Raw genomic sequence first — 18,101 nt, forward strand, 5'->3', positions numbered from 1 at the left:
AGGGTTAGACCTTTTTCCAAAAATCCTTTATATTTTATATAACCTCCAAAAAGCTAACTTGAGCATTAAATGAGTTGAATTGAAAAGTTCTCCGAATATTGACATTTATGTATGAACCCATCGAAGAGATTAAAATCCATCTTGAATCCTTGAAAGTCATCATGAAAACCACCTCGAATACCTTAATGTTGTGTCAATTATCACATGAGGCTACCACGAGGGTTTCTTCGATGATACCAAACCATAATAGTTTATTATTATTTTTTCTCTTTTACCATATTATTATCATATGTTTAGATTAAAGTTATCAGAGATTGTGATTATTATAGTTCTATTAGCATGATCACATGAGAGTCTAGTTATACATTATAGGCAGGCTATATTGAAGTTATATGAAGGCTTTCTTAGATGTGAACACAATATCGATGAAATCATTGATCTAATCGAAATGGACATATGATCATTTTTTTATTTTGATAAATTATTTAATAAAATCAGGAAACATCTAATGTTCACATTTATATGGTTATAATGGGGCTTCAATCATATTAATTTGACACTCTATTTGTATTTAATCATCAAAACATTAAAATATTTTTGTTTCGATTAATTAAAAGTGTTTAAAAATCATTATTTCTCAAGCTCGGTAATGCATTGTTCTGGTGGCACAAATAGTGGCTCAAAGTATCTTATCATATTAACATCGTCATTTAGGCAAAATTAGTATCCATCTCATGAACGGCGCATATTATTTGGTGGAGAGGTTTATACTAGTGGGACGGCTATGATGTGGGAATTGGAGGATTCCAATGCAAGATCTAGTTGGAGAGGATCCGCAACCTGTTGATTCGACCTCAAACCCGGAAGCTTATCCCCGCTTAGCTCATCGAGGCTATTCGACGTGTTAGCTGGGGTCCACAGGTGACCCCACAATTTGATTGGTGTCACGTAGGAAGTGAGGCAAAGTGTTGGATCGCTATTTAAACCAACGGTTAAGATTGAATCGAATTTGGAGCCGCCGGAGTGGGCCGCAGGATCTTTGGGCGTGGCGACATGGCTGACGCGATCGCAACCCGCACAGGGGGCACATGGGGTCCATGTGAGATGGGAGAGAGGCGCCTGGACTCGTGCGTGAAGAAGGTAAAATTAGCTAGTGTTGGTTTCGTCGGATCCGCGAATTCATAAGGGGACTTTTAGGGTTGCGCTGCGATGCGGTGAGAGTAGGGCATCACCGCACCTCCGCGAGTGAGAGATCCGAGCGCGATAGGGAGACGACAAGGCGCCGAGCTACGGCTGCAGCTGGCAGTGAGCGTGCCTTCCTTCGTCGGATGTCTCTGATCCTATTCGTTCAATCGAGTCTGTTTCCTCGCTTAGTTCGATTCGTTGCTCGTTAGGGTTCCTTCCCGTTTCTAATCGGCTCATTTCGGTCCCTAAGTTTCCCGTTCTTGTTGTGTAGGATTTTTGTGATCGTTGGAATTCCTTTTTCATATCGTTGGGTTTCTGAATCGCTTTTTGCGATCTTTTTGGGGTTCCTGGATCAGTTTCATGCCCATTTTTAGGTAGATTGTGGGAAAGATGGGTTGTTTGGTCCCTTGAAGTTCCAATTTTTATGTTGTGTTTGATTTGAGCTAATTGGAGTGGATTTATAGTCGTCATATCTTCCCTCTTATTATCTTGTAATATTTGTTTGAAATTTCTTCGTTTCTCTTTGTTGATTCTATGAAAAAAGTGATTTTTTTTCTTTAGTATTTTCTGTTGCGGTAATCTCCGAGTTCTATCATTTGATTGGTCACGTTTTTGAGCTGATTGATCTCTTTTGCAGGTTCTGATACTGGTTCTGAATGATGGATGGTAATTCCCACGGTGTCAATGGCTTGATAGAGCAGCATGTGGATCTCGAGGATGATAGCATAAACTTCTGGACAACATTGGGTGTCAGTCCTCATGTCCATGTTGTGGAACCTGAGCATCATCTTGTGCCTCAGCATCAACACCACCACATAGAGCAGCAGCAACAGCAACAACAACAGCAGCCTCTTGAACTGGTGGAGCAGTCAGTCCGAAGAGAGCTTTTTGCAGTGGAAGGGGATCCAAGGATAGAACCATTTGTTGGTATGGAGTTTGAATCTGGGGAGGCTGCAAAGACGTTCTATATAGCTTATGCTGGACGTGTGGGCTTCTCTGTTCGTATTGCCAGGTCACGACGGTCGAAATGCAATGAGTCCATCATCATGCTGCGATTTGTGTGCTCGAGAGAAGGTTTTAGCAGAGAGAAGCGCATCATTGCTGGCAAGAAGACAAGGAAGCGGGCTGCTTCCATCAGAGAAGGGTGTAAGGCTATGCTCGAGGTGATTCGAAGAGGCGATGAGAGGTGGGTCGTGACGAAGCTTGTGAAGGAGCATAATCACGAGGTCGGTATGCCAAGCAGGGTGCATTACATTGCCACGGAGGGAGATGCTGTGATGGATCCATATATTGGGATGGAGTTTGAATCTCTTGAAGTTGCCAAGACATTTTATTATGCGTATGCAAGCCGTGTGGGCTTTGAAGCTCGTGTTCGACAGTCACGCCGTTCTTTGCATGATGAATCACTTAAAATGTTGAAACTTGTTTGCTCAAAGCATCGCTACCATTCAGGAAGGGATAATGGTAGTGATGAAAACAAGAGGGTGCAGAATCAAGATCCATCCAAAGAAGGTTGTGATGCATTATTTGAGATAATTCGGAAAGATTCTGACATTTGGATCGTTTCCAAACTCGTGCTGGAGCATAATCATGAACTGAAACCTTCTCCGCCAAGCAAGGTTCGATGCATCCGCTCTCAAGGAGAGATACTAGTTATTGCGAAAAACTTTGCTGATACCCGCAATCTTCTATTAAATGGCCAAGGCTCACAGTATCCTAGAGAGATTCGATATAATGATTTTGGGCCAGATGATGCTCAAAGTCTGCTTGAATACTTTAAGAAAACACAAATAGAGAACCCTGCCTTTTATTATGCAGTGCATATTGAAAACAATAATTGCATGACCAACATCTTCTGGGCTGATTCTAAAGCTCGTATGGCTTACTACTACTTTGGTGATGCTGTTAGGTTTGAGACAAAATACAGAAATGACAAGGAGCTAATGCCTATTGTTATGTTCACAGGTGTTAACCATCATTTACAACCAGTAGTTTTTGGATGTGCTCTGCTTGTAGATGAGACAGAGGCATCATTTGCCTGGCTTTTCGAGAATTGGCTTGCAGCGATGCCTGCACTGCCTCCTGTATCATTGATTACTGAACTAAACAGGACGATTACATCAGCAGTTGCTAAGGCATTGCCACAAACTCGTCATTGTTTTTGCAAGGCACATATCTTAAGTACCATCCAAGATGAATTGCCTGATTTGTTTTCAGAACATGTTCCTTTTGAAGGAGAATTGAAAACATGCATTGATGAGTCTGAAACAACTGAATTATTTGAATCATGCTGGGTTGCATTGATAAATAAGTATGGTCTGAAGGAGAATGCTTATATGCAGTCATTATACAATATACGTCAGCAGTGGGTCCCTGTCTTTGTAAAGCAAACCTTCCTTGCAGAAGTCCCTGGATCACAAAGATGTGGAAACTTTGACAAAGTTATCGAAAAATATTTCACAACAAAGACCCTTCTACGGGTGGCTGTTAGGCAACTATCTCAGATGCTTGCAAGTCAGTCTGAAAAAGAAGCGCAAGCAGAGTTTGTTACATTGTTTGAGAAGCCATTTTTGAGGACTGCTTCACCAATGGAAAAGCAGGCAGCTGGTATCTACACGAGATCAATTTTTGACAGGTTTCAAGAGGAATTTGTTGAATCTTTGGGTTATCATGTGGATAAAATAGAGGATGGGCCTATTAGCAAATATAGAGTGATGAGAAATGAGGAAGATGATGAAGCATACAGTGTTTATTTCAATGTCACTGAGAACAAAGCACACTGTGGTTGTTGTATGTTTGAGTTTTCTGGCATTCTGTGTAGGCATGCGCTAAGAGTCTTTATAGTTAATGGTGTTCGCACACTCCCAAATGATTACATCTTAAAACGGTGGACAAAACATGCTAAGAGTGGCTCTGTCTTAGATGACTATGGTATTGAACTCAGAGGTTACTCTGATGACCCTTCAATAGCACGATATAATGATCTCTGTCGTGATGCCATACGATGTGCCAGAGAGGGGGCAACGTCCACTGAATTTTATACTGTTGCGAAGGACTCTCTCCAGAAGGCTGTAAATGAGATAGTGTCGACAAAGCAAAAGAGAGGGCAGCAAACTCTGCAGAGTTTTATTGCTTCACAGAAGAAGCAAACTAAAAAGGTTGCGAAGATCACTCCTAGTAAAGATGCTTCCAGCAAGAACTTGAGGAAGCTAACATCGATAAAACTGCTGTCTGAGAATGACATCAGATGATACAGTGTAAGATGAATCACTAAATAAATACTTTTCGTTGTTGCATGGGCATAGTTTAGATATACAGTTACCTAATTTCATTCATAATGCTGCAGAAGGTGAGCTCTTTGTCTATTAGTGAGGTATAGAGAGTACATACATAACTGTCCACAGAAATGTTGATTTAAGATAATGACTTGAATTCCACCAGCAGATCTTTGATACAAATTAGTGTTCTGTTTTCTTCAATGTTTCCATGTTTTTTTCCTAGTTAATTGGCTCAAAATACTCCTCTAAAGTTAACAGGTAACTTGCTCTTAATTTTGTGTTTTGCTTGATAGGTACTCATATTATGTTAATTTAACTAGTGAATTGGTTTTTAAGGTGACAACATGAGTTTATTTCTGTTTGTGTAAGTTGATCTTGAATATGACATTGAGTGTGTTGTTAAATTGATCATAGAATAAAATTTATCTTTTGGTCAGTCTCATTTAATAACTATTGGTTATAATTACTATAATTAATTTTTGCATTAATGAATTATAGGTGACACAGAGCGTTCTAAATTCTAATGATTGTCACGGTACAGGCCTCAAAAGTTGAATGAAGTGTTTGTTGCTTTCATGGGACGATTCAACTTTTCTTGCTTTCTTGGAATGCTGAGCCTCACTGGCAGAGTGGTCCAGTTTATTAAATTGCAATATATCTGTCAAGGTTGGAGTTCAGCTATCCTTTTTTCTACAGTAAAACTGATATGCCATGTAAATTCCTTATATAGCTCCTTTCACATGAATTGTCATCTTGGTTTCTCACATATATGATGTTTCTGTATTAACGAAATCTTTGGAACACATGGCATGTGGCAGCGGCTAATGTGTTCATATGTAGATTCCCCTTTCTGATATGGTCTTCATAGTTGTGATGAGATAAATGGCTGGATAGTGCAACTACTTGTTTTATGAATTATACTCTACCTAAACTTTAACATGCACATTTGCAGGTGTCACCTTGTAGAAAACTATTACTCGTGAAGCGTGTCTATCGACATTGTGAAACTAGACTCCTCTCTGTTCTTACTAGAAGCTGCTATATATATATGTAGGTTTTGGCCGAAAGTGATCACTGTAGTTAGCCCTTAGAGTTACACGGTTGCTATTCTGATTCATTAATCTTGTACCAGAGTGTGTGATGTGTTTTGGTTGAATTAATTCTTTGCTCCTTGTGGCACATGGTGATAGTTTCTTCTCTGCATATTCATACTCAGCCAAGGTTCTGTTCTGAAAACCATTACTCATGCAACCAATGATAGATGGAGATGTTTTAATCAAGGATCATCGCCATTTTAAGCTCCTTATCTGTGAACTGTGTGTTGCTTCCACATGTATAAAGCTTCGGTTTCCTGTGTATTAGGTAGTTTTGGTTTGAAACTTTTGACACGTTGTGTTAATACTTAATACATTGGATCCAGATTTAGAGTTAGACCATCCTTATTGAACCATGATATTTCACCATAGTGATGTTCGATAGACACCCTTTTCTAGCAAATCTTTTTGACTTTTATAGTTGTCATTCGAATTAATGAAGTTTGCTTCTTTATGCAGTTTTTGAAGGGTTCTCTATCATTCTCACCTACTTCATATGAATTTTGAAGGTCTCATTGTTTCTCTTTTGTGTTACTTGCAGAAAATATGTTTAATTTATAATATTTTTTTAGTATTTGGATTCTTTTAATTGGTCACAACTTAATTCTTTGTCAGTATGGATACTCGGCACTTCTGAATGTGAGAATTCTTTTATTATACTCTTTAGACCTCAAATCAATAGTTTTAGTTAATTATGGTAGTTACAGAGCCAAGTCTTAGCCTCTCATCGTGGTGATGTCATGCTTGAAATTTTTTTACACGATGTGCATTATTCAAGTCTTTTATGTCCTTTCTTCCTTATAATTCTCGATTGGCTTCTGCTTTCCTTTTTCTCAAAACTTGAGGAATGCTTCAGATTGATGATGGGTACGAGACAACTTAACAAGCTGGTTAAGATTACATTAAGAACTGCACCTTAAGAATTCAACAATGTTCAGTTAAGGCAATGGCAAATGCAGATTTGAAGTACTTGAGTAATCAGTAGATATTTTTTTGTGTGTAAAATTACAATACTAGGAACATTTGTTTAGGAAGACTTTTTCCAAGTAGGATCTGTCCGCTAGTCATATTAAACCATGTGATTCTTTATGGGCTTCTATATGACATTGTGATGTTTGGTTAAAATTCTACTTTAAATACTAATCATGTGGTTTGAAAATAAATTGGTTAGACAAAAAAAATACCACAGAAACATTTCATGATGGATAAAAAGATTAATTAGTGAAGGGAATGTCACATAAATGGAGGGAAAACACTGGTATAAAGTAGATTTAAGAGGTTGTCATAGTTGTATGTGGAGTTAAACTTGTGAGTCATAGCATGCAACCTCAAAGAGTAAATTAGCAAAGATTAAGATAAAAAATGAGCATATTTAAACTTCAGTGTGTTTTATGCCAAGAAAGATCAAACTCAATGGATGGTATTTTACTTATTTCTATTGATCCAGGAGTAGCACATGCTGAGGTTTCCAGTAACTAAATTGCTGAGTATTAGAACATATTTTGCTGTACTAACCATGTAGCTGATCTTTGAGATTTACGATTTTGTTGTTGTTGTTGTTGTTATGCTAACATCAATTATGAATTCTTATCAATTTGTACCAGTTAGGAATGATTTTACCAGGCATGTTTACAATGTAATTCACTATATGGTATCAGCTAATGTCCTTCAGATGAAGGAAATGGTTTGTGATAGGATGATCAAGAAATATGAAGAAGTTATCCTCTTTTTTTTTTTATATAATCTTTTATTCAACAAGAAGAGATTTGTAGATCATGGAGATGTGTGTTGGTGTGTCATGTGATTTGCCCTGCACATAAGCTTAATACTGCACAGGACAATGCCATTGCCCTACACAGGACCAATCATCTTTAATCTTAGATGATGACAATGCAATTGCATCAGCATAAGCTTAATACTGCTTCCACTTCTCGTAACATTATGTGGGGTTGAGGAGAGCAAATTTACCTGTAAGTGGTGACCTTCTTTCTTTTTTTTTTGATCTTATTCCATTCATTTTACAGGCACAACATAACACATAAAATATTGATATGCTGATGATATATTAGACTCACTCACTTATCAAGATTAATAGTTTAAGATCTCATTTCATATATTTTTGAAGGTGTTGGCTATCTTATTTGGTAAAGGTTTTATTAAAACATTAAAAGATTTTGGAATCATATTTCGTCTTAATTATTTATCCTCCACGTGGCTTGTGGTGTGTTGTTTGAGGTGCTTATGGCATAGGAAAAGCCATCTCCCACAAATTAGCAATATGATTTAAGGGCTTAATTAGACATCTGTGTAATGGTCCTGTCGTGATTTAGCTCCACAAGTGCACAGTAAAACTTGGCGTCAACTCGTGCATGTTTTGAACCAAATTATAATCCGCGACCCAGCTCAAGTTGGAAACCGGCCGGTTCATATGGGCCGGTCTAAATCAATTTAACCGTGCTATCGAACCGAGCCGCTTGATGTGGTCCGGTCTTATCCTGATGCCCCGCTCCATATCCAACCCCTTCCTCCCGTGTCCGACCCAGAGGCCATTCATCACCGCGGAGGTCCCCCCGCTTGGCTCCTCCCTCTCCCTGTTATCGGTTTGGTTCGTCCTCCGCCTGCGGTGGGCGTCGCGGCGGCAATGGCGTGCCTGGTGCCGCAGTTCAAGCCCCCGCCCACCTCCGACTCCCACTCCAGGCTCTCTCTCCCCTCGCTTCACCGTAAGCAAGCTCTAATCTTTTGATTTGGTTCGTCTTTGGTCTTTTGATGAATTACCCACGATTTCAAATTTGTGGAAAAAATCGAAACTCTGTAGAATCGTTTATTTACAGCGAATTGATGTTCAAATGCCCGTGGAAGGAACGTGCTCTACTCTGTTTTTTGCCCTTTGTCGCTTATTGGTTGCTGATCCTTGCGATCGGTTTTACGGTTGTCAGCTACTGTTGTTACCGAATCGTCTCATATAAGATGTGGTAGTAGTTCAAACTGTTGAATTTGACTCGTGTGCTATGCTGAGTCTCTTGCTGAAACATTACAAGGTTTAGAATATGCATAGAAACCCACAGTTCCTTCATGGTTGCTTGTAAGTAATTTATGTATTAGATGCATATTGAACAGTTATTGTAGAAATTTTTTGTTAGCATTGGTGATTTAGTGGGTTGCAAAGGCTGCCCAGCAGTATTGAACATAATGCAGAAATTGGAGTACTATCAACAGGAGCATTTGATCTTTAAGCCTTTAGGAAATATGGACCTAGAATCCTAAGTTTGGAACATTGTTTAACACCAACATGCTTCAGTCTTCTTCAATAAAATTTACACATTGATCTGTGAAAGTTAATCATGTAGTCCTTAGTGGACTCAAAATCTGTCGAACTGTTACTTCTGCAGTCATTGGATAGTTGTACTTCCTTGTGGTAGGGCATAATACCACAATATGATGTGTTTGATCACATAAAGGAAAGGTCTGATACATCCATCTGCCCTTTTGTAGCAGCTTACCATTTATCTATTTTGCCCTGGGACCTAACCAGCTTTAATCGCAAGTGACATACACTGATAAAGGCATTGATTTTCTAATGCAGTACGCCATTGTTTATCGAACAATGCTATTCCATGGGACTTTGTGAATATTATTTCACCATTTTGAGTTGTTTGCCTGTTTGTTTATAACTTCTAAATATTGTTGTTGTTGTTATTTCTAATCTTTGGCTGCAGCAAAGGCCAGAGAATCAGTTTGGTCCCAGGTTCGGTGTGTTTTATCCCCTAAAACAGCTCTGATTGATTTTGAGCAAATACCTACGTTGGAAGCACGTTCAACTTCCTTATCTACCTGTGCCATTAAACCGTTGACCTATACTGGAGCTGTTGGCCTACCGACCAAGGTCAGTAATTACTTTGCGAGGTATTGTAACAATTATTACACAATGAATCCTCATGTCCAAGGTTAGGAAAGGTCCGTTTCTGAAGTTTACAATAATGAATTTGTCTGGGGAACTTGTGAGACTGTAAGTTTTTGACCAGGGGAATTGGGAATTTATAAAGTGAAGATTTAGTTTGACAACATCTATTGTCTTGTGAAGAGGGAGAGTTTTTAATTACATTACATCATATTTATCTATTTAATAATTGCCAGATCTTATGTGAGAATAAGAATTTTAGGAAAACTAGCTGATGGGAAATTTTCCAGAATTTATATTTTTGAGTAATGAGAAGGATAGTGAAATTTCTCTAACTAGCTGATGGGGCCTCCATGACTGAATTTGCTACTGTGTAGAATTAAGAGGTCCAACCTCAAATTCTGGTAGTGGACTTAATATATTCCTTTGTGGAATCACTCATGCTTCCTTGTTGCCAAATTCTATTTTTACAGAAATTTTATGCAGAATTTAACTTGGTGACTTGACAATTAAATGTAAAAGATACAACTGATGTTTTAAGCACTTCTTTTTTCTGGAGCATTTGTCACCCTATTACCTTCTTGAGTTCTTTAAGATTCTGCTATAATTAATGTTGCTATATCACATTTAGAGACATCCCTTCCATGTTGTGTCTAGACTAGCTTCGAAGCAACCTGGGCTTCGGAAGCACTTCTCACGAATGAGGAGGCAGTAATAGCAGCAGCAGCAGCTGAAGCAGTTGCTCTTGCTAGAGCAGCACTTGAACTTGCCAAAGATGCAGCTCAGATGATCAGGAAGAGTCCATCAGCAGAAGTTGAGAATGTTAACCTTTCCAAAACAGAATGGACTGGCATGACCAACCATTCTGTTGCCACTGAAACTGCATCCCATGAAGACAATGTTACCCTAGATGAATCTGTGCGTAAAGATATTTCCAGTTCAATGTACAATGAAACTGAAGTAGAAGAAACGGAATATTGTGAAAACATTGCTGTGAGATCTGGGCGTCAAACTGAAAGGAGAGCTAGAAGGGCAAGGGCAGCAGAAAAGGCTGCTGCTGGTGTTTTAAATTTGAAGTCCGGGTCATCTGGAAAGAAAAAACGTTCTACTCTTCAGGAGATTGATTATTCAGATCCCTTGCATTACTTAAGGGGAACAACAAGTACATCAAGGCTTCTCACAGCAGCTGAAGAGGTCGAATTATCAGAGGGAATTCAGGTACAATTTGATGCACCAGAAGCTTCAAACCATTTAACATAGATGCTTTTGAATGGCTTCAACAGCTTTCCTCCTTGGTTTGTCTGCTTGTAATGGTTATTAAGACTTATAGCAAGATTTTATTTAATGGAGTACTTGTGGTTAAGTAAAATGTGTGGATATACTTTTACACAAGCCGAGCTGAAAAGATAAATTTATATTGATTACAGTAGAACTTTCAGTTTTTTGGCTAGTTCTCATCACTTGCAAAATCAGAGTGGTTTTTCCACTTGCATTTATCTCAATTTTTTTTTTCTTCTACTGAATGCCATCAGGATCTACTAAAGATGGAAAGGTTACAACAGGAACTCACAGAGCGAAATGGTTGTCAACCAACCTTTGTCCAATGGGCTGCAGCTGCTGGAATTGACCAGAAGGCTCTTAGAAAACGCTTAAACTATGGCACCTTTTGCAAGGACAAAATGATTACAAGTAACATACGACTTGTTATATCAATAGCAAAAAACTATCAGCATGCAGGAATGAACCTTCAAGATCTTGTTCAGGTGCTTGCTTATGTAGCTCCTTGGGGGTTGATTGTAGTTTCTATGGTGTCCAATTTCGGAATGTTGATCTTAAATTCTTTGGCAGGAAGGATGCAGAGGCCTCATAAAGGGTGCTGAAAAATTTGATGCTTCTAAGGGGTTTAAGTTTTCAACATATGCACATTGGTGGATCAAACAGGCTGTTCGGAAATCTCTTTCAGAACAATCCAGGACTATTCGGTTGCCTGTAAGTTCTCTTTTAATATATTTATGTTGGTTTTTCAGCAGGCATTATAAGATGGAGATTAAATGCAGGAGAAAAGATGAACATAGTTGTAATATGAATGCTTTAGAAATGTACCGGCTCTTCAATATTAATTAGATATTTTTGCTTGAATTGTTTGCTAAAATGCAGATTGTAAAAACATGCATGATATCACCATGTTTGTTTGTTGCCCTGTAGATTTTTGTTTCAACTTTCGGTCCTCAAAGTGCAGTCAGAGATTATTATTCTCCTCCCTTTTTTTTCATTACTGTTTCTAGGTACCCACCATTTCATCGCATAAAGTTGAACATTCTTCATAAGGAGATAGACACTTCCAACCTTTAAAACGAAATGAATGATGGGAGCAAGCCGTAAAATCTGGAGCTCAACCTCTAAGCTAAACATTAAATATTTAATTTCTAAATCCCATTCACTCGGGAAACATCAGGATTCTATTTGCTTTTGATTCTCCAAAAGTTGAAAAATAATTGTGTTATGGGTCTTGCAGTTTCACATGGTTGAAGCCACATACCGAGTAAGAGAGGCCAAAAAGCAACTATACAGTGAGAACGGAAGGCATCCTGATCATGAAGAAGTCGCAGAAGCCTCTGGGTTGTCAATGAAGAGGTTTGCTGCAGTGATGCTGACCCCTAAAGCTCCGAGATCTCTGGATCAGAAGATTGGGATCAATCAGACCTTAAAACCTTCAGTTTGTTACATCCTATTTTAGAATCCCTGCATACATTATATCATCAACATATCCCACTTTTGGTGTCATGTCTTTGAGTTTGAACGATGTTTTCATGCTTCACAGGAAGTTATTGCTGATCCTGATGCTGAGACATCGGAAGACATACTCATCAAGCAATTCATGAGAGAGGATCTGAACAAGGTGCTGGATACATTAAATCCAAGAGAGAAGCGGGTCGTGAGATGGAGATTTGGATTAGAAGATGGAAGGATGAAGACACTGCAAGAGATAGGGGAGCTGATGGGAGTAAGCCGGGAGAGGATTCGGCAGATCGAGTTCTGCGCTTTTAGAAAACTGAAAAGCAAGAAGAGAACAAAGAATTTGCAGCAGTATATAATTTCGTAAGTCTATTTTCGCCCCATCGTCGTCGCTGCACATTCTTTTTCTCGCATCCAACCATCAGAATTTGTACTTCTCCACTTCACATTTTGCATAGGATGAGGAAACATGTAAAATTTATAGTAGAGAACGTGCAATTGTTTAATCAAAGCTTCCAAAATTAGCAGTGATCTATCTGTGTTTGCTGAATGTGCTGGATATGAATTCCAGGATACACTGATGTAAAAATCAACATTTGATTGGTAATTCTCCATAAATATTTCTAAAATCCATTTCTCAGTAGATTTGGCTAGTAAGCTACCATCAGAGCACAGAATGATAAGATCAAATGGTTATTTTTTTGCTGGCTTCCCAGCAAAATCCATGTAAATTTTCAAGTGGAAAAATGAAAATATTTCGTTCTCTGATTAATCTTCATGTTGATTTTTATGTCCAGGAGAAGAATTACTGATGGATGCCGTTGGTGTATAATTAGTGATCCCTTTGTGAAGAAGGCGTATCGAGAATTCGAGTCAACGCTGACGGCTTGCTCTTTTTCCACGTCGAAGCTGTCGATGGCTGTGCCTCCAACCCGAACTCGGTCCGACATACGAGTGGCATGTCAGCGCCGGACGGGAAGGCGTGCTGTGTTCGATTCGAAGTCAAAGGCTCGAGTTCACGATCGTTTCCGCCTCTAATACTGCTGCTCAAATCTTGCATCGATGTCAGGAATTGATTCTTCTCCTTTAAGACCATCAGCTTCCAACAATTACAGGAGATCGTTGCAACAGAAAGGCAAAGTTTGCTTCTGTACATTATGAAATATGCTTCCAAAGACGACACCTTGCAAGAAGACAACAGCACTAATGACTACACTTTGATTGCTGCGCCACCAACCGCTGGCATCAAAGATTGTTGTGTTCGGTAGCTCTCCCCAGCAGAATCTGGTGGTGGCAGCATCTGATGTTGCTCAAGATCCAAAAAGATGGTCACGGAATCTTGATCCAAGCAAAGGAAATCGGCGAAGGAAGATGTCTTTTTCAGAATAGATTGGTTTGGCGGCCGAGGCGGAGCGGCAGGCCAAAGTTCTGGTAGATCCTGATGTGGCCGCCCAGGCCGGCCGTGACGACGACGAGACCCCACGCGTTCGGGGGGTCGGTGCTGCTGGTCCTGGTGCTGCCGCCGCTGTACCACCCCCAGGACGAGAAGGACGAAGAGAGGGTCCCGGGATCGGAGACGACGGACGAGGCCGCCCCACCCGACGCGAACGAGTCGCTGCCGATCCCCCAGCGGGACACGCTCCTGAACTCCTCCCGGTGGGACGACGGTCCCCGCTCCGAGAAGCTCTTCTTGGAGAGAGCTGCCGCGGGTCTCCTGCCGCTGTGGAAGATGTCTTCCAGCGAGGCGGTGGAGCGCCGGGAGTCGGTGCAGCCAAGGGGTTCCTCCTGCGGCGGCCGCCGGTCGAAGCGCCCGGATGTGGGCGACGGCAGCGACAGCGGCGAGCACTGGCTTCCGGCGCTGGGCCACGGGATGGCGACGGACACGTCCTTGCAGTAGAAGTACTCGTGGGAGCGGGTGGTGGTCCAGCTTTTGCCTTTGCCCGCGGCGCCCACGACGCGCCCCGCCTCTCGCTTCCATACGTACACGTACGAGTCCTCGCTCGCGCTCACCACGTACTTCCCCTCCGACGCGTACGACGCCGAGATTTGACTGCTGGTGTTTCGGAATCCTGTCTCATTCAGAACTATCATCAAACACTTGACAGGGATGTCTCATTCTGCAGTCGATACTTCAACAGCAGAAAAGCTTAATTAAATGCATACAATACACAGAAATCCTCTTCTAATTCTAATGTTCATCGATCGCAAGAAAGATGGCACTTTGGTTGCAATAGGCATCTCTTACCTCTAAATTTGTGAACCATATTGGGGCCATCGAAGACCCGAACTCGCGAATCAGCAGAGGTGATCAACACTTGGGATGGATTGCCGGGAGCAAACTGTTTGAATACAAGTGAGTCAATCTAGTATGCAAATGCCCTGTTCATGCACAGATGGAGATTTTGATGCTAGCAGCGGAGCGGATCAAACACCTACCGCGTTCTCTTATTATCTGATCAAAACCATGGTCATCGAAGTAGGAGTAAAAGAAGCTGCTGCATGTTACCTTGGAATCGAGGATGAACACAGTGGCGGCTTTACCTGGAATCCGGTGATCTTTTTCGCATGGGATTTCTTTTTCTTGATCCGTATATCCAGCTGGCCTTGTTGAGAAAGTTTACAGTCTGCAGGCATTAACCAAGAAACAAGGAAACTGGAGATTCATGCAAGCAAAGAGCAACGCAAGTATAGGAACTTGAAAGAAGAAGAAGAAGAAGAAGAAGAAGAAGAAGAAGAAGAAGAAGAAGAAGAAGGGCCATACCGGAGGTCTTGTAGAACCGGCAGCTCCCCTTGTGTGAGCCAACCAAAGCACCCTATCAAAGATGGATTGCAACCAAATTACCAATCGGAAAAACACATGTATCCTCTGAGATCGAGCACAATAGCAATGTAGATGATGGTGGATTTGATTGCATTGCACCTGGCCATCAGGGGTGTAGCAGGCGGCGGTAACCATCTCGTGGAGATCATTCCAGTCTACGACTTGACGCTCTGGTACGCTCCATATCCGAACCTTGGAATCAAGAGAGCCACTGATGAAGTACCTGTCATCTATTGGATTGAACTGGATGCATGTTACTGCCCAATTCCATCACCGTGCAAAGACATCAGGATGAGAGCTTCGCCGGAAGAAATAAATCGTGGTGGCTGTAATGACCATAATCGTTGCCTTACCGTAGTCATTGTGGGCGAATAGCTTCAGGCACTGCTTGCTTTCGATGTCCCATAATCGGACCGTCTTGTCCATCGACGATGATAGCAAATGCTGCAAAGTAATGAATTCCTCCTCAGGATTTTATCGACGATGAAGGAGAACACAAAACACAAAGAGCAAATTGAGATGGGTCGATGAGTTGCGTGGGCGGTTCGATATCATTACGAAGGAGATGGTTCCTTGTTCTTCAGCAGAACAAGGCGAGTCCAACTCCGAATCATGCTGTCTGCATTACCTATCTTGCATCGAACGTAATTATCATGTGATTTAGAATATGGTGGCAGAGTGCAGGATGAACCTGAGATTTAGACCAGGAGAGGTCCAGGATATCATCCAGATGACCTTCCAAGGAGCAAACGGGCTTCTCTGAGAGTGAGAAGATGACCTCCGGCATCACGATGTAGTCAGGGACGGACCTCTTGCGGCTCTTGCTCTTCTTGGTGCTCTTCGAGGGCTGGGTTCCGAGGAGAGGGGAGCGCTCTGGGGATCCATCCGCCATGGACAGGCGAGAAGAGCGAGCCTCTTGGCGCCGTAGCGGGGAGGAGAGGATGTCGCATTCTTGGACTTGCCATACACGGACGACGCGGTCCTCTCCGGCGCTGGCCAGATGCCGGCCGTCCCAGCTGAACTTGATGCTCCATATGGAACCCTGGTGGGCGTGGATCTCCTGGGTCATGTAGAGGCCCGTGAGCTCCTTGTAGGACTTGCCGTGCTGGCGAACCTTCATCAGCTCCGACGAGCTGTCGGCCGACGACTTCCCTGCCGCCCTCCACCCGGCGTCCCCCTTCTCTTTCTCCGTTTTGAGCCCGGTCACGGAGCTCGCCACGAACTTGATGTTCTTGAGCCAGCCCCTTTTCTTCCTGTAGCCCGATTTGGAGCTCTTGGAGCCGTCGAGGGACGGGACGGGCTGGTCGTTGCTCTGCGGCTCGCGGCCGCTGCCGCGCAGATTCGCCCTGCGCATGAGCTCCTTGACGATAGGGGAGTTGCCGAGGAACTGCTCAAACTCCTCCATGGACATCTGCGACCCGGTCTGGACGTCGTTGAGCCGCCGCCATGTCCCGTCCTTGCCCAGCTCGCTGACCACGAATTCCCTCCCCGTATCGAGGTTCTTGACTCGGCACACCCCACCGTTGGCGGACACGAGGCTGCCGCCTTCCTTCGCTTCTTTGACACCGGCGGCGCCGCCGCCGGCTCCGGTCTTTTGCTGAGCGCTGTGGCCCCAGAGGGTTGGCGGGGCGGAGGCGGCGCGCGGCAGGGCGGGCTCGGCGGAGGGGGGGGCGCCCCGCGTCGTCACCAGTTCGTTGTCGGATCGGCATTTGACGATCGCCAGCTGGTTCTGCGACGGGGCGGGATAGGGAGGTGGCAACCCAGATTCCAGGGCGTGTTCGCCGCTGGCGGCGGGAGCGGTGCTGACGGCTTTCAGGTTGCTGCTGCGGTTCCGCAGGGCGGCGGCGAGGTCTTTGCTGCTGGCGAAGCCCATGCCCTGGAGGAGGCGGCTGCGGCGCTCCTTGATGGAGGTGGGCTCAGCCATCCAAACGTCGTAGTCGTAGCCGCCGAGGTCGGGGTTGTCATTGTGTTCGACGAGGAACTCTTCTCGAGAGAAGGTGACGCAGCGGAGGTCGGTTGGCGGGGCGATCGCGGAGGCAAAGGAAAAGCGGACGTCGTCGTCCTCGTCTTCGTCGGAGTCGGAGGGAAGGTCGACAAGGAAGGAGACGCTCGATGGGATTCGGTCAAGGGGCTCGAAGAAGCAGTCCTTCTCCCCCACCTCCTCCTCGCTTTCAGCCTCCTCGTCTTCTTCCTCCTCCTCCTCCTCGTCGTGATGGTCTCGATGCGGCTGATGATGGTGGTGATGGTGATGATGATTGTGCGGATGGTGTTGGCGTGCATCCTGTGCTGACCCATGTCGGCGACTCCCGTTCGCTTGTTCTTGTTTCTTCGTCATCGTCGTTGCCGTCGTCGTCGTCGTCATCATGATGGAAGCGTCGATGGAGATGTTGGTGGCCCTGCGCGGAGGGACAACAGCATTGACCGCGCCATTTCAGGGAAGAATGCATAAGCGAAACAAGAGACGAAGACGTGAGGCGTCGTGGAGGGGCGCGAGCGGAGTTCGGACGTCTGTGCTTTCTCTTTCTTCTTCTTTTCTTTTTTTCATCCTTTTATTAAACAGTCCTCACTCCTCCAATTATTATTATTATTATTATTATTATTATTATTATTATTATTATTATTATTATTATTATTATTATTATTATTATTATACCCCTTTCGAAATCATAATGATGCCAAAGAAATTAATATATATATATATATATATATATAAGAGAAGAAATTAATATACATATGCATGGTCTCCAAAAAAATTCCTGCAGATATTAATTAAAGGAAATTAAACGGCAGCTAAAAATTGCTTAATTGTTTTCTCAATATAATTTTAAATTTTAAAATAAGAAATAATTTCATTACATTGAGACCTATCACTTAATGTACTAATCAACCCAGATATCTCAATAAAAAATATTTTTATAATATATTTGCCTTCTATGATTTCTCTATTATTCAAATTAAAAAAATAAAAAATAAAAACTTATAGGTTTAAATTTCTTAAATAAAATATTCTACGTGAGAGCAAATAATACTGCCGAACCACTTCAATAATAATCTCTCTTCTATTATACTGCGAGAAGGAATGAAGTCTT

At 42.4% G+C, this 18,101-nt stretch overlaps 3 protein-coding genes across 12 annotated transcripts; 2 read left to right on the plus strand and 1 right to left on the minus strand.

Annotated features, from left to right (window-relative positions):
- Positions 1-1,173: 1,173 nt before the first annotated feature.
- LOC135581930 (protein FAR1-RELATED SEQUENCE 5-like) lies at positions 1,174-5,960 on the plus strand. Of its 7 annotated transcripts, XR_010488445.1 has the most exons (4): positions 1,193-1,356; positions 1,823-4,442; positions 5,005-5,129; positions 5,416-5,960. XR_010488445.1 is itself a non-coding variant. In XM_065116162.1 (3 exons), exon 2 carries the CDS (start codon positions 1,842-1,844, stop codon positions 4,434-4,436), a length of 2,595 nt encoding a protein of 864 aa, XP_064972234.1. In that variant the 5' UTR covers positions 1,174-1,305; positions 1,823-1,841; the 3' UTR covers positions 4,437-4,442; positions 5,005-5,319. The 7 variants fall into 7 exon arrangements, 6 of the variants coding, with proteins under 6 accessions (XP_064972234.1, XP_064972235.1, XP_064972233.1 ...); XM_065116162.1 differs by lacking the exon at positions 5,416-5,960 and having other exon boundaries at positions 1,174-1,305; positions 5,005-5,319; XM_065116163.1 differs by lacking the exon at positions 5,416-5,960 and having other exon boundaries at positions 1,184-1,311; positions 5,005-5,319.
- Positions 5,961-8,078: 2,118 nt separating this feature from the next.
- On the plus strand, positions 8,079-13,423 carry LOC135616696 (RNA polymerase sigma factor sigB-like). 4 transcript variants are annotated; one of them, XM_065116166.1, is made up of 8 exons: positions 8,079-8,277; positions 9,274-9,440; positions 10,113-10,673; positions 11,018-11,218; positions 11,304-11,444; positions 11,971-12,171; positions 12,277-12,554; positions 12,989-13,423. In XM_065116166.1, exons 1-8 carry the CDS (start codon positions 8,199-8,201, stop codon positions 13,227-13,229), a joined length of 1,869 nt encoding a protein of 622 aa, XP_064972238.1. In that variant the 5' UTR covers positions 8,079-8,198; the 3' UTR covers positions 13,230-13,423. The 4 variants fall into 4 exon arrangements, with proteins under 4 accessions (XP_064972238.1, XP_064972237.1, XP_064972239.1 ...); XM_065116165.1 differs by having other exon boundaries at positions 8,080-8,277; positions 10,988-11,218; XM_065116167.1 differs by lacking the exon at positions 12,989-13,423 and having other exon boundaries at positions 8,083-8,277; positions 10,988-11,218; positions 12,277-12,722.
- Positions 13,257-17,526, minus strand: LOC103991096 (uncharacterized). Its single transcript, XM_009410457.3, has 7 exons — positions 15,704-17,526; positions 15,366-15,456; positions 15,112-15,269; positions 14,953-15,004; positions 14,733-14,815; positions 14,437-14,530; positions 13,257-14,260 (listed from the first exon to the last, which is right to left on the minus strand). Exons 1-7 carry the CDS (start codon positions 17,375-17,377, stop codon positions 13,572-13,574), a joined length of 2,841 nt encoding a protein of 946 aa, XP_009408732.3. The 5' UTR covers positions 17,378-17,526; the 3' UTR covers positions 13,257-13,571.
- Positions 17,527-18,101: the final 575 nt, after the last annotated feature.

This window comes from Musa acuminata, chromosome BXJ2-7 (assembly GCF_036884655.1).
Source record: "Musa acuminata AAA Group cultivar baxijiao chromosome BXJ2-7, Cavendish_Baxijiao_AAA, whole genome shotgun sequence".
Lineage (NCBI taxonomy): Eukaryota > Viridiplantae > Streptophyta > Magnoliopsida > Zingiberales > Musaceae > Musa > Musa acuminata.